Below are 16,773 nucleotides of genomic sequence, written 5' to 3'. Positions count from 1 at the left end.
AGCCTGCCTCGGATTCTGTGTCTCCCTCTCTCTCTGCCCCTCCCCTGCTTGCACTCTGTCTCTTGCTCTGTCTCAAAAATAAATATACATTAAAAAATAATAATAAATAAATAAATAAAGGAGCTCACTAAGAGTGTTTTGGAGAGACAAGAAAGTACACAAACATCTTCACTACAGTAAGAAAAAGGCAGTAATAGTCACGTACTGAATATTACAGGGACAAGAGAGAGAAAGGGAGCTCAGGGAAGACTTCACAGGTGAGGTAGCATTTTATCAAGTTATAAAGAATGAACATATAGGCATTTGCCTAGGCAGCATTCCAAAAAAGTGAAGCAGCTACTGATAAGCCCTCAGAGAAAACCAACAGAAAAACCATAGTTTGACGTAGTTTGACAAAGAAATACTGGGAACTCTGGTCATTTCAAGGTAGAATAGGCCTTTGAGTAGTAAGAATACATGTAATTTTTCTTCAGTGTCTACACTTTTCTGTATTTTACAAATTTTCTGCAATAAACATAACTTGAACGATCAGACAGGGAAAGCAGAAGGGAAGAAATGAAATAATTGTCAAAAGTCAATCTAAAATGACAAAATAATGCTACCTTCAGGATAGCATTCTTACTGCCTGAGACAGGACACAAGGGAGCCTGTTGGGGTACTAGGGAACTTAGAATCCATGGATTCCACTAAATATAAATCATACCTCCATTTTAAGCAATGTAAGTGGACTTCAAGGAAAAAAAAAAAAAAAGTAGCGTTAGAGAGAGTGATGCTGAGTGATGCTTTTAGTCTCCACAAAGCACAGGGGCTACATCAGCTTCAGGCTTGGAAGCTGCTCCCAGATGAATAAGATTTCCATCTGCAGGCAGCTGCTCTGCAAGGGAGGCAGGCAGATTAAGAAACCTGCAGGACCTTCTTCCTCTCCCCTCCTGGGTGAGTTGCAGCTGCAGCAGTGCAGACCATTTATAGAACAAAAGCCAGCACTTTGCTCCCCTGCCCAATTCCATCTCAAGGTCAGAGCCCTACCCCACCACTCCCAGAGGAAAAATGGATCATGATGAAATGAAAATCAGAAGAAAAGAAAATCATTTTATCTCTGAAAAGCTGGGCAGTGAGAATGCCTAACAATACAATGGTCTGAAAACCTCAATCAATGCAGAGAAGGGAGTTGCTGAAAACGAACATCTCTTTATGCTCTGTGCTATTTGGAGAAACGAGCTAGAAAAGAGGCAAAAAGCAGTACATCATTCATTCTGCTGTTCTAAGAATCATGCCAATGACTATTAAAACTCAATCCAAGTCAATGAATATTTATTCAGTGCTTACTATGTGTCAGGTACTGGGAAAGGTCTTAGGGTTATACTGCTAATGGAGATCGAAAGTCCTTGCCTTATAGATCTTAGAGTCTAAGAAGGAAGACCAATAAGAGACAAGTAATTACGAGGGTAAGGAATGAGTGCCATGAAAGGGAAGTTATATAATCTTTACTTCTCCCAAATATTTAACATAAAGACTTAATCTAATGAGGTTCTCTGAAGAAGCTAAGAAAAAAGCAGGGGTTAGTTAAGTAAAGGGGAAAGAGTATTCTAAGCTTTAGAGAGCAAGCATATGCACAGGTCCTGAGGTGGAAAGGGATAAAATCAAAGCCTCTGTTAATTGGAGGGAGAGGAAGAAGGAACGGGAAATATGAGTTAAGGCAACAGAAGCAAGCCCAGGCCATAGAGCACCTAGTAAGCCATGTGAGGAACTTTCATTTTGATCCTAAAGGAATGGGAAGCCATAGAAGGATTTGAAGCATGGTAGTAACATGATAATATTTCCATTCTAGAAAGATCACACTAAAAGCTGCATGTAGAACCAATTACAAAGAATTGAGAATTTGAAAAAAACGTGGATTCAAATCCAGACCTTGCCTTTTATTAGATGTATGACCATAGGCAAGCTTCTTTTATATTAATAAATAATAATAATACTAGCAGCCAACTCTCGTTGGGAACAGTTATAAGCACTTTAAATATATTATCTCCCTTAATTTTCACTATAGCCTTTGTATGTAGGAACTTGTATTAACTCCATTTTACAGATGAGGAAACCAAGATACAGAGTTTAAGTAAACTGCCCAACGCCACACAATAAGAATGCTGCAGAACCAGAGCAAAACCCTAGCAGTCTGGCCACAGAGTTGATACTTTGATTCACTATGTGTTAGGTGCTTAGGTGCTTCTTGGAATCAAGCAACATTATACAAAAAAAGCCAGAATGGTTGGTTGATAGTAGGTGCTCAACAAATGCTACTGCGTTCCTGCCTTTACTCAAAAGAAGCCAGAGCTTTCCACAGCCAGGTTTTAAAAACAGCACCTTTTAAAAAGTCCTTCTAAAAATGTAAAACACTATTTCAGGGAATTAACCCACTATAGGTATGATAACATTCTGTAAATGACACTTAATGCCTCTTGGCCACCACAACCTCTGAGAAGCTACCCCTAATCCCTGCCAGCTAAAAAAAAATATATTCTCAGTAGCTGTTAATAACAATATTATTTACAGAGTGTTTACAATGTTCTGGCCTCTCTGCTAAGTGCTATCATACACTTTCTTATTTAATTTTCAGAACTTAAAGGAATAAGAAAATTATCATCCCAGTTAGATAGAGGAGGAAACTAAGGTTCAGAATTTCCGAAGGTCATATTGCCAACAACTGGTAGAACTAGAATTTGGACACAAGCCGTTTGATTCCAGAGCCTGTGCTCTTAACCAATTGTTACTCAAAGTATGGTCCATAGGCAAGTTAAGTTGCTGGTGAACAAACTGCTTGTTATCAGTCCGTTACAAAATAAGAAGCATGCAACAGTCATTAAACACACCAACATTTAATTCAACCAACATTTTTTTTTTCAATAGTGAGACTTTCTTGATGAAGGAAGCAAAGCACTAATGTACATTTTGGCATTAGCTTCTGATATCTTTGCAGAGTGGCACTTTCAGGAAGCATTGTTCTAAATTATTATGCTGTTCAGCCTCCTTGAACTGACATTGCATTTCATCCTTCACTTACCACCTTCCACATTACGTTGTACACGCGCACACACACACACACGTGCGCACACACACACACTCCCTAAAATCAGGGACATTCTCCTTGGTATCCTCCAGTCAGGATGTCTAGTACAATACCAACCATACAGCAGGAATAGACTCGATCAGTATTTTAATTCATTAATTAAAGACACTTTCATTAAACTTTAGGAAATGTATACCATATACACCACACCCTTGCGTTGTTCAGTCACATTCAAGAACCTGTCATTCTTTCAACAACGGCTTAATGTCCCCCATGTGGCAGGTCCTGTGCTAGATGCTAAAGAAATAAAAAAGAACATGGTTCCCACTAGTCAGTAGGGAGGGCAGCTGACACATGAATAGATTATTACGGCCCAAAGCACTAAGTGACATGATAGAAGTATGCGTCAAGTGCTGAAAGAGCAACCAACTCTCTGGGGCATCAGGAAAAGATAAAGCACATCTTTAGGCCTAAAACAATTGAAGTACTATTAGCTGTGAGAGCTTAAGTCACAGGCTATTATGCAATCTTTTCAAGTGCATGTTTAGCACAGTTATATTCCAAGTTACCAAGGTTTAAAAGTTCAAATTTAGCTTAGGAACTTAAAATAAGACCCTATAGGATTAAAAATACTGGGAGTCAGGCAGAAATGAGTTAAATCTAGGCCACTTATTGGTTTTGTGACTTTTGAGCCTTCTGGGCCTTGGTTTCCTCATTTGTAAAATGGGAATATACTGCTATCTAATGAGTAAGAAAGTGTAATTTTTACCACATCCACACACTGTGCCACGTATTACTTGCCACAATGGCAAACCACCAAAATGATTATTCTTTAAATAATATGGCAATAGGGGCGCCTGGGTGGCTCTGTCGGTTGAGCGTCCGACTTCGGCTCAGGTCATGATCTCGCGGTCCGTGAGTTCGAGCCCCGCGTCGGGCTCTGTGCTGACCGCTCAGAGCCTGGAGCCTGTTTCAGATTCTGTGTCTCCCTCTCTCTGCCCCTCCCCCGTTCATGCTCTGTCTCTCTCTCAAAAATAAATAAACATAAAAAAAAAAAAATTAAAAAAAAAAAAAAATAAATAAATAATATGGCAATAAATGGCAAACCACCAAAATGATTTTTCTTTAAATCAGTTCACTTAAAAAGTTATTTAAAAAATAAACTTGAGGGGCACCTGGGTGGCTCAGTTGGTTAAGCATCCAACTCTTGATTTCCGCTCCGGTCATGATCTCACAGTCATAAGATTGAGCCCTGCGTTTAGCTCCACAGTGAGCGTGGAGCCTACTTGGGATTCTCTCTCTCCCTCTCCCTCGGCCCCTCCCCTGCTCACATTTTTTCTCTCTTTCAATAAATAAATAAACTTAAAAAAAAAAATAAAAGAGAGACTTGAGATGTAGAGCAATTGGAATTCAAGTTGCTGATGTGAAAGAAAATGGTAAAGCCACTTTGGAAAACAGTTTGGCAGTTTCTTATAAATTTAAACATCCACTGCCCTTACCATTCGACCCAGCAATCAAATTCCTAGAGAAATGAAAACATGTTCTCACAAAAAGCTGTACATGTTTATAGTGGCTTTATTTATAACTGTCCAAAACAGGAAACAATATAAATGTCCTTCAACTGTTGGATGGATAAACAAACAAGCATCCACTCAATGAAATGCTAATTGGCAGCAAAAAGGAACAAACTACCTGATACGGGCAACAGCATAGATCAATCTCAAATACATTATCCTAAGTGAAAGAGGCAGACTCAAAAGGAAAAATAGTGTATAATCCCACTTATATGACATTCTGGAAAAGGCAAAAACTATAGGGGCACCTGGGTGGCTCAGACGGTTAAGCCTCCAACATCAGCTCGGGTCATGATCTTGCAGTTCATGGGTTAAAGTCCTATGTTGGCTCTGTGCTGACAGTTCAGAGCCTGGAGCCTGCTTTGGATTCTGTGTCTCCCTCTCTCTCTCTCTCTCTGCCCCTCCCTCACTTGTTCTCTCTCTCTCTCTCTCTCAAAAATAAGTAAACTTAAAAAAAATTTTTTTTAACATTTATTTATTTTTGAGACAGAGAGAGACAGAGCATGAACAGGGGAGGGACAGAGAGAGAGGGAGACACAGAATCCGAAGCAAGGCTCCAGGCTCCGAGCTGTCAGCACAGAGCCCAACGCAGGGCTCGAACTCACGGACTGCGAGATTGTGACCTGAGCTGAAGTCGGACGCTCAACCGACTGAGCCACCCAGGTGCCCCAAGTAAACATTTTTTTTTTAAAGTATTAAAAAAAACTATAGGGGCAGAAAACAGATCATTAGTTGTGAGGGACTAGGGCTAAGAGGAGGGACTGACTACAAACGTGGGAGGGAACTTCTTGGGATAATGTAAATGTCCTACATCTGGATGATGATAGTACATACTGTCATTTGTCAAAACTCAGAAATTGTTCACTAAAGGGGTGAATTTTACTGAATTTAAACTATATCTCAGTAAGCCTGACTTTATATCACTATTGTAAATGGAAGACCAGTATCAGCTGCCATCCATAGAAGTTAAAAAAAAATTACAATGGGGGTGCCTGGCTGGCTCAGTCCGTAGAATATATGACACTTTTTTTTTTTAAGTTTATTTATTTTGCGGAGGGAAGGGCAGAGAGAGGGAGAGAGAGAATCCCAAGCAGGCTTCATGCTGTCAGTGCAGAGCCCCACGTGGGGCTCCAACTCACGAACCATGAGATCATGACCTGAGCTGAAATCAAGAGTCAGACACTCAACCAACTGAACCACAGAACACATGACAGGTGCCCCAGAACACATGACTCTTAATCTCAGGATCATGAGTTCAAGTCCCATGCTGAGCCCAGAGCTTACTTTTAAAAAGTACAACAGAAACAAAATAATGGTATAAAATTCTAGTTAGACATGATTGCTAGCCAAAGACTCTTGAGTCTGAGGTCCTTTCTCTGCTATAAAGATTAGGAGGTGCTAGAGTGGTGTTAAGGACATACCAGAACCACACTAAAAAATCTCTCCTTGACATAATTAGGATGAATGAGAGTTAAAAAGGGAAGAAATCTCTCACCATGTGATTTAATGTTATTTAAAGCAAACTACAGGGCATCTCACACCTTCCGAAACCCTGAGAGATAAGATATGTAAAGTGCCTGGCCTGGAGTAGATAGCCAGTAACTGTTAGTTCTCTTCCCCTACAGTTTTCCAACAAATCCAAAGAGTAAATGAAAACCAGAGCAGACGAAGAAAGCCTAAATAAATGGGGAGATATACCTCGTTAAAGGATCAGAGGAATCAAAATAGTTGTCAATTCTCTTCAAATTGACCTACAGATTCAACACAATCCCAATAAAATCCCATCAGGTTCCTTTCCGTAGAAATCGACAAACTATAATTATAAAACATTTAAGGAAAACCAAATGACCTAGCATAGCCAAAATAATTTTGAAAAAAAAAAGTTGTAGTTTCAGTAATCCAGCTACAGTAATCAAGACAGGCTGGTATTGGTATAAGTATAGATACATACATCGCTGTAACAGAAGAGAGTCCGGAAATATACCCACACATACATGGTTAACTGACTTTCAAAAAGTGCTAAGACAATTTGATAAAAGCTAGAAAATCTTTTTAACAAATGGTGCTGGAACAACTGGTTATTTACATGAAAAAAAAACAAAACAAAAACACTTTGATTCATATCTCATACCATATACAAAAATAACTCAAAATGGATCATGGACCTAAAAGTAAAACTTAAAAATATAGAACCTTTAGAAGAAAACACAGAAGAATACCTTTGTGATCTTGGGTTAGACAATATTTTCTTAGGACACCAAAAGCATGAATAAAAAAAAAAATTAATAGGGGCGCCTGGGTGGTTCAGTCGGTTAAGCGTCCGACTTCGGCTCAGGTCACGATCTCGCGGTCCGTGAGTTCGAGCCCCGTGTCGGGCTCTGGGCTGATGGCTCAGAGCCTGGAGCCTGCTTCAGATTCTGTGTCTCCCGCTCTCTCTGACCCTCCCCCGTTCATGCTCTCTCTCTGTCTCAAAAATAAATAAACTTAAAAAAAAAAATTAAAAAAAAAATTAATAAACTGAACTTCATCAAACTTGAAAAAAGTCTGCCTTCCAAAGGACTCGGCTAAGAAGATGACAAGATAAGTCACAGACAGGAAGAAAATATTTGCAAAGCATACTGAAAAAGAACTGGTATCCAAAAATAGATAAAGAATTTTCATAACTTAATTATAAGAAAACAAACAACCCAATTTTAAAAATGGACAAAAGATCTGAACAGTCATCAAAGCAAATATACACCAAATTAGCACATGAAAAGACATCAAAATCATTATTTATTAGGGAAATGAAAATTAAGACCACTCACTATGAAATACCACTATATATCTATTAGATATATCTTTAGGGAGGAAAATGACAATACCAAGTGCTGCCCAGGAAAAGGAGTTACTGTAACTCTCATACATTGTTGGTGGGAAAACAAAATGGTGCAGCCACTTTGGAAAACAGACGTCAGTTTCTTATGAAGTTAAACATACATTCACCATACAATCTCCAAATCCCAGGTTTAGGTAGCTATCCAGGAGAAAAGATATATGCATGAGAATGCTTATGACAGCTTTATTTATAATTACCAATAAACTAGAGAACAATGAAAATGTACATCAACTGGTGAATGGATAAACCAATTAAGGTCCAGCATTTAATGGAATACTACTCAGCAATAAAATACTTGCAAAAACATAGATGAATATTAAACGTATTATGCTAAGTGAAAGAGGACAGACACAAAAAGCTACATACTGTATGATTCCATTTACATGATGTTCTGGAGAAATTAAAACAACAGGGACAGCAAATCAATTGTTGGTTGGGATTTGACTACACCCGGGCACTGGGGAAATTTGGGGGTTAATAGAACTGTTCTATATTCTGATTGTGGTAAACTATATACCTAAAAGGATGAATTTTACTAAATGTAAATTATACCTCAAAACCTCATTTAACGACAAAGCCGAGCATACCACTCACACCAAAAACATCCCATGCAAAGGCATCCTTCATACCTTTCCTCAACTTTAATGGATAGATGGTTGCAGAGGTTGTGAACATATTGGGCATAACTCTCTGCCAGGGCCATGTCGTATGCAGTCAGGTGAATGTTTAAAACCCCATATTCATAATCTGTTCCCAAATTAATGGGTCTCACTTCCACTTTTCCTCTCTTCTTCTTGGGCTGAACCAAAAACAAAAGGAGAAAGAAAATAAAGTATTACACAAAAAATTCTAATCATCCCATCTTGTTATCAAAGAAATCAATCTTTCAAATAAATTTACCATTTTTGTCTTAGGTTACCCTACCTTCAAACTGAAGTTTCTTTGGGAAGGAAAGAGTAGCTTCCCTTACCAGTCTGGGCTATGACATCAGCCAACAAAAGGAGAGGGAATATTGCTGGCATTCCTTTAACACAAATACAAGTGACTATCTTCTGCAATTAACTTGATATGAAACCCATCTCTCATCTCTGGCCCTCAGTTTCCCAATTTTCAAATTGGTGGGTTTTTTGATTCTTAATCTAGAATCCATGGAGGAATTTCAAATGGTCTATCAACCCCAAAATTTATATGCAAAATTTTACCAGCATGCATATTTTTCTGAAGGAAAGAATCCTTAGCTTTCATTAGAATCTTAAATCAATTGCAAGGAAACCCAGGATTAGTTCTCTTCCAGCCCCTGCAGCTTTCAATTTCTGCAGTCATTTAGTCTTCCTTTTTTTTTTTTAAGTTTATTTATTTTGAGAGAGAGAGTGTGTGTGCACACAGGGAGGAGCAGAGAGAGAGAGAGAGAGACAGAATCCCAAGCAGGCTCCCCACCATCAGCTCAGAGCCCTACGCAGGGCTAGATCTCATGAACTGCGAGATCATGACCTGGGCCGAAACCAAGAGTCAGATGCTTAACCAACTGAGCCACCCAGGAGCCCCCAATCTTTCTTTAAAAAATTGAGAAATAGACAAATTACTTCTTTTTTTCATTAAAAAAAAAATTTAACATTCGTTCATTTTTGAGAGACAGAAGGAGACAGAGCATGAGTTGGGGACAGGAACAGAGAGAAAGGGAGACACAGAATCCAAAGCAGGCTCCAGGCTCTGAGCTGTCAGCACAGAGCCCAACGCAGGGCTTGAATCCACAAACCATGAGATAATAACCTGAGCTGAAGTCAGACTCTTAACCAACTGAACCACATAGGCGCCCCAAGAAATAGACAAATTATTTCTACTTTACCATTTCATATTGCTTCACTACATATCAACCTGTGCAGGCTGTGGTAAAAAGTTAAAATGAGGCCTGGGAAAATAGATATTTAACCCAACATAGATCAGGATCAAGAAATCTTCTCAACCAGAAATAATCTAACCTGAATCCCCATCAAGAGGGGGGGGACTTGTTAAATAAATCATGGAACATTCATACAATAGTATACATTATGCAGCTTTAAGAAGGAATAGGAATTTCTTTCTGTACTATATGGAAAAGTCTTTAAAATAAATGATAAAAGCAAACTGTAGGATAACATGCTCAGAATATTGCCATGCATACCAAAAAAGTGTGTGTGTGTGTGTGTGCACGCACGTGTGTGTGTAATTACATACGTATTTAATCATATATTAAAAATATGTCTGGAAGGATGCACAAAAATACTAATATCATTGGCTCCCTGTGAGGGAACTGGATAGCTTGGGCATAGGAGTGGGAAGGAGACTTTTTTAGCTATTTCTCTTGTATATTTTTTGAATTTTTAATAAAGTTAATCTTTTGTCAGTTCAAAACTAGAATCTTAAACTCTACTATATTTTTAAGAAAATTTTTTTAGTAAAAGTTTTATTGCAATATAATACGCATACTAAAGTGGTGCCTGGGTGGCCTAGTTGGTTAAGCATCCAGCTTCAGCTCAGGTCATGATCTCTCGGTTCATGAGTCGAGCCCCACATTGGGCTCTGTGCTGACAGCTCAGAGCCTGGAGCCTGCTTTGGATTCTGTGTCTCCTTCTCTCTCTGCCCCTCCCCTGCTTGCGCTCTGTCTCTCTGTCTCTCTGTCTCTCTCTCAAAAAATGAATAAAACATTAAAAAAAAATTTTTAAATACACATACTGAAAACAATGCATAAGTAAATACACAACTCAATGAATTTTCACAAAGTGAAAATATCTGTATAATCAGTATCCTGAATAACACATAGATGACTACTAGCACCCCAAAAGCTCGTGCTCCTCAAATAAATGACCACTATTCTTACTTCTAAAACCACAGAATGATTTTGCCTGTTCTTGAAATTAATGTAAATGGAATGATACGCTATGCTATCTTTTACGTCTGCCTTCTTTCATTCATTATATTTGTAAGATTCATCATGTATTTGGTGAAATAGCAGTTCTTTCCTTCTCATTGATCTAGTAGTCTATTGTATGAATATGCAACAATTTATCCTTTTTACAGCTGATGGAAATTTGGATTGTTTCTAACATATGTCCATAATTAATAGTACATCATGAATACCTACAATCTGAACTATTGAATTATAGAGTATGCATATGTTCATCTTTAATAAGTACTCTCAGTTTTACAAAGATGTTTCCAATTTCTTCTCCCACCAGGATGAATGAGAGTTCTAACTGCTCTACATTCTTGCCAACACAAAACTTAGTGTAGTTGAGTTTTCTGGTTTGCTATAGCCGTCCTGGTTGGTATTAAATGGTAATGAATTAGGGTTTTAACTTTCAGTTCTTTTGGGTCTATTGAGCCTGAGCACCTTTCCATTTGGATACTCTCTTTTGTAACATGCCTATTCAAGTATTTTGCCCATTTTTTAGATTAGGTTGTCTGCCTTTCTCTTACTGATGTGTAGATTCTTTCTATATTCTAGATATGATCCTTTGTTAAATATACATACTGCAAATATCTGCTCCCTCCCTATAGCTTCCCTTTCATATTTTAATAGTGTACCTTGATGAGTAGAAGTTCTTATTTTTTATGTAATTCAATTTACTCATTCTTTCTTTTGCAGTTATAGTGATTTGTGTGTCCTGTTTAAGAAATCTCTACCTTAATATTGTGAAGATATTCTCATATGTCATCTTCTAGTTGTAGATTATTTTAATATTTACATTTAGATCTACAATCCATCTTGAAGTAATTTTTGTGTATTGTATGAAATAGGCATCAAGAGTAATTTTTTTCGGGGTGCCTGGGTGGCTCAGTCAGTTGAGCATCCGACTTCGGCTCAGGTCATGGTCTTGCAGTTCGTGAGTTCGAGCCCCGTGTCGGGCTCTGTGCTAACAAACAGCTCAGAGCCTAGAGCCTGCTTCGGATTCTGTGTGTGTCTCTCTCTCCCCCTCCCCTGCTCATGCTATGCCTCTCTCTGTCTCTCAAAAATAAATATTTAAAAAAAAATTTTTTTTAAAGAGTAATTTTTTTTCACAGTCATCCAGTCCAGTTGACTTAGCACCATTGGACGGTAGTGTCACTTTTGTCATCTAAGTGCCCACAGATATATGGATCAGTTTCTATACTCTTTATTCTGTTCTGTTGGGCTATTTGTCTGTCCTTGAGCCAATACCACATCTTAACTATTGAACATTTATGATAAGTCCTACTATTTGGTAGAAATAGATTTTTTAAGGGGCGCCTGGGTGGCTCAGTAGGTCAAATGTCTGACTTCGGCTCAGGTCATGATCTCACAGTTTGTAAGTTCGAGCCCCATTATCAGCCTCTCTGCTGTCAGCACGGAGCCCACTTGGGATCCTGCCTCCCTCTCTTTCTGCCCCTCCCCCACTCACAGGTGTGCACACTTGCATGTGGCATGTGCTCTCTCTCAAAAATATAAACATTTAAAAAAAAAGAAATAGTTTTTTGAAGAAAAAGGTCAAAAACCTATCCCTATTTACATGTCTTAAGTCACCCCTATCTAACAGCCAACAGCCTAGTAGCTGCTACAGCAGAACTGTTCCTGGCGAAGCACCTGGAATGATTCTCTCCCATCACTGCTCCCTGGGTCAGTCCAAGATAGCAGAGGCCCAATCTAGGAGAGTAGGAGGAAGACCAAGAAATGATCCTTTCACAAGACCAGTAATACTGATGACAGACCTGATCTCACAGGGATGTTCTGAAAACTGAACAAAACATTATGTAAGGTGGTTAATACAATCTGTGCCACATAATTAAACACTGAATATATATAAACTTTTATTGCTATTTTCACTTTTATATTCCAATCTAGCACAGGGCCTGGCAAAGAGAAAACATGCAATGAATCACAGGTTTAGAATTTTAGAACTGGACAGCATTTAGAGACAATTGTGTCCCAATTCTTCATCTTTGCAGGGGAAGAATACGAAGCCCAGAGAAATTAAACATGTCCCCCATAGCCACACAGCCAGACAAGCAGATCCTAGGTACTAAAACCCAGACCTCCTGACCCCCAATACAGGGATTTTTCCACTGCAGCCTCTGCATTGCTAAAATTCTTTTTATAGCCTTTATAGTTTCTGGATTTCCTATCTTTATGATGAGAGTCTTCCCCACTTCTTTATTATGTATATAGTCTCTTATAATTTCTCATTGCTAAAATTCTTAACAGTCGTGGCCACCCCAGGGTCCTAGACTATGCTATGAGTGAGAAGCCAACCTCTAGAGACCAACCATCAAAGAACAGGAGCTTGTCTCTCTCTTTTTCAGAGCCTACCACATTCGTGGCCAAATGCAATGATCCAGACTTCTCATCAAGACATTCAGCATTGCAGTCAGAGCTGTGAAGAATGCTAACGTAGGAATGCAATGAGGAGCTGCTAAAATTTTCCAGCAGAGAGGGGAGGAGCTTCTCTGAAGCCTTTAGAAAGCTTTTATAACCAGGGAAAATGCCAGGCTCTTCAAAGGTGTCACTTTAGGGGAACAAAACAAAACCAAAAAAGCTGATTCCAGTATCCCTCTTGGCATCTCACTTGCTTTTCTGTGTTGGCCTAGATATGCCTGGACCGATCCAAACTATCAGGAGCCCACTGTGACATTATATTTCAGTTCTGAGCCAGGGCACAGCATAACCAGCAAGACCTTGCCTTCATATAATATCAGTCACCAGTTCCTATAATTTTACCTGTACAATCTTTCTCATATCCATCCCCTCCTTTCTAACCCTACTGCCTGAGTTTATGCTCTTATGACCACCATGGGGAGTTATTAAGGATATTGTGCAGGGGCGCGTGGGTGGCTCAGTTGGTTGAGTGTCCAACTTTGGCTCAGGTCATGATCTCACAGTTCGTGGGTTCAAGCCTCACATCGGGCTCTGTGCTGACAGCTCAGAGCCTAGAGCATGCTTCTGATTCTGTGTCTCCCCATCTCTCTGCCCCTTCCCCACTCATACTCTGTCTCTCCCTCTCTCAAAAATAAATATTTTTTAAAAATTAAAAAAACAAAGATATTGTGCAAAGGATGTACATGAGCTGTGTTTGGGGAAGCCCACCCTAATTGCACATGGAGGAGAGTCAGGCAGGAAAGAAAGAGAAGATAGGAGAAAGGCAGCAGGGACAATGGACTACTAGTATCCACCATCAAACTTCTGCATTCCTGTGACTGACCTGTATTCAGTGTGTGATGGCCCAGGGTGGCCATTCTTAGATCCCTATAGGATTGTACTATGACCTTCCAAATAGGCCATGGGATATATTACTAAACCATTTTTGTAAAAAAAAAGTCTACATTATTATCCCCATTTTACAGAGAGAAAACTGAGATCCTCTGAAAGTACCTCACTTGCCCAAGGTTACTAGGAAGCTTTGCTGGGAACAGGCAGATAGAGAAAGGAGTCAGATTAGAATGACAGGCTGCTGTAACTGCAAGGGATCTCAGAAACAATATAGTCTCTCTTTCTTTCCCTCCCTAATTTTAACCAAGGGGAAAGCTGAAACCCAGAAGGGGGAAATGACTTGTTTACAGTCACAATAGTAAGGACATGGCAAAGATAACCACTTTATGTCTAACCATGGCTGGAAGCTGGGTCTGTGGCCCCAAGCCCAGGCTCTCTCCTTTAGATTCTGTGAAAGTGATAATATCTGCCTAATAGGTGGCATTTTCCAGGTGGGAAAATTGGGAAGGAATAGTACCATCCTAATCCTCAAATGAAAAGGCAAATATGCCTGCAGCATATTTAGCTTCCAAAAATTCTGGTGATGAAAATTTAAAAATTTACACCTGAGGGGGCACTTGGGTGGCTCAGTCGGTTAAGGGTCCGACTTTGGCTCAGGTCATGATCTCATCGGTTCGTGGGTTCGAGCCCTGAGTCGTGCTCTGGGCTGACAGCTCAGAGCCTAGAGCCTGCTTCAGATTCTGAGTCTCCCTCTCTCTCTGCCCCTTCCCCACTTGCGCTCTGTCTCTGTCTCTCAAAAATAAATAAACGTTAAAGAAAATTTTTTTTAAATTTATACCTGGGGACCTGAATGATTTGGTGATGGTACTCTGAACAGTCCATACTGAGTTTATGAGGTGCACAGAAATCAAGTGACTATGTTTATAACTCAATGTGACATACTCAAGAGACATACACCAGACAGAAGGCCTGGCCCTGACTAGGATGGCCAAAAGTCACAGCCTGGTACTGCATAAAGAACACTATACTTAGATGGAAGCCAAAGAAAATCTGGACTCAAATCCTGTCTGCTTAGTCACTAAATGACATTGAATGACCTCTCTAGGTGTCAGTTTCTTTACCTGTAACACCTAAAGTTCTTGTGACGCTTGAAATAGTAAATTTATATGAAATGGAAATAGCATAGACATCACATAGGTTCTGACCACCTTGGTTCAAATGCTGGCTCTGGAAATTACTAGCCAATTAGGCAAGTTATTTAATCTCTCTGAGTCTTAGAGTCCTCAGACAGGGTCTTTAATAACTAGGATATCTGAGGATTGAATAAAATACACTATTTAAATGTTATAAAATGGTATAACACTTTTATTTTATTTTTTTACTTTCTTTTTTTTTATTAAGTTTTTAAATTTCAATTCCAATATAGTTAACATACAGTGTTATGTTAGTTTCAGGTGAACAATTCTACACATTACTCAGTGCTCATTGTGTTAAGTATACTATAATATTATAAAATAGAATAATGCTTTTAAAGCCTGGTACATAGTAGTTACAGCATCTGGTATACAGCAGTTACTCAATAAATGGTATCTTTAAAAAAGGTTGAGTAATGCATACAATAGAGCATTATTATACTATAAATTGGAGGTAATCATGCTCCTGGTATCCTACTGGCATGCTTTACAGAATGAAACACTTATTAAGCACCTGCTGTATGCACAGTACTAATTCAATCACTCTCAGCAAAGACACCAACAAAACAGAAAACACACTCCCAGCCCTCAAGGAATTTACAGTTCAGAGAGAGAGAAGAGACACGTGACAGACCAAATCTCAATTTAAACATAAAGAGCAGCCCACCTCCATGGCAAGTTCAGCACAAGCTACTTTCCTGGACCATGCTGATTAACTCCCCAAGCTGCTGGTTGCAGTTGAAAGGGCAGTAAGCAGACACACTTAAGGGTATATAGTAGTTACTTAATAAACAGTATCTTTTTTTAATGTTTATTTATTTTTAGGGAGAGAGAGATAGAGCACAAATAGGGGAGGGGCAAGGAGAGAGAAGGAGACACAGAACCTGAAACAGGCTCCAGGCTCCGAGCTGTCAGCATAGAGCCCAATGCGGGGCTCAAACCCGCAAACCATGAGATCACAACCTGAGCCAAAGTCAACCGCCTAACCAACTAAGCCACCCAGGTGCTCCAATAAATGGTATCTTTTAAAAAGGATTGATTTAGACCTACCTACTTCTCAGGTCTTATGGTCCCTCATCCCCTACCTTAGACCCCATGATTAAAAAACTCCTAAGTTTCCCAATTGCATCTCAGTGTCTTCCTACCTTCACCCAGGAGGTTTCCCCTCCTTGCAGAGTCTTTGACTCTTCACCCCACATGATTAATGTGAGCAACTCCTGCTTATTTTTAAGACTGAGCTCATGTTCTTCCAGGAAGCCCTCCCTGATTCCTCAGGTTAAATTAGGTACCACTCTTATGTGTTCCCATAGCAAACCTTCCCCCATATATACCACTACCAATCACATGTATGCCTCTGCATTTATTCAACAAATATTTACTGACTAGTGATGAGCAAGACCATGGTTAGCATTAGGGATATGATAGGTAATAAGACAGCCATTGTCTCTGCTCACTAACACTTACAATCTATAAGGAAAGGCATATACAGAACAAGTAATTTTAAGGAGATGCATGTTTTACGAGAGGAAAATAGAATGCTATGGGATTGTAAAAAGGCAGACTAATGTTATCACCATCATCATTACCACTTATGGGCTCTATGTTTCAAACACTGTGCTAAGTACTTAAAGTTTTCTTAATTTATTTCTCACAACAACATTGGGAAGTATAATTCCTACATAAAGTCTAGGAAACTCTGGCTTGGAAAAGTTAAATGATGTATCTAAGGACATACAACTAGTAAGCATCAGAGCTGAATCTTTAACTCAGGTCTGCCTAATTCCAAAACATTTCTCTTAACCTCCGTCTTTCCCTTTAGGCAAAGTGTGCAGAGCCTGCCAGTTTCCTCAATATCTATTCTCCATTTC

At 39.2% G+C, this 16,773-nt stretch overlaps 1 protein-coding gene across 8 annotated transcripts in view; it reads right to left on the bottom strand.

Moving 5' to 3' along the window:
• MRPL48 (mitochondrial ribosomal protein L48) overlaps nucleotides 1–16,773 on the bottom strand; it is a 53,677-nt gene that overhangs the window by 5,890 nt on the left and 31,014 nt on the right. For all 8 annotated transcript variants that reach the window (XM_019449777.2, XM_019449775.2, XM_019449773.2 and 5 more), the window contains one exon: nucleotides 8,143–8,312. In XM_019449777.2, coding sequence (XP_019305322.1) covers nucleotides 8,143–8,312 — 170 coding nt within the window. The remainder of the gene's footprint in view (nucleotides 1–8,142; nucleotides 8,313–16,773) is intronic.

Source organism: Panthera pardus, unplaced genomic scaffold (genome assembly GCF_024362965.1).
Source record: "Panthera pardus isolate Hobbes unplaced genomic scaffold, ASM2436296v1 HiC_scaffold_12, whole genome shotgun sequence".
NCBI lineage: Eukaryota > Metazoa > Chordata > Mammalia > Carnivora > Felidae > Panthera > Panthera pardus.
Note: the sequence above shows the minus strand (reverse complement) of the source record. Positions and strands in the feature narration are given on the sequence as shown.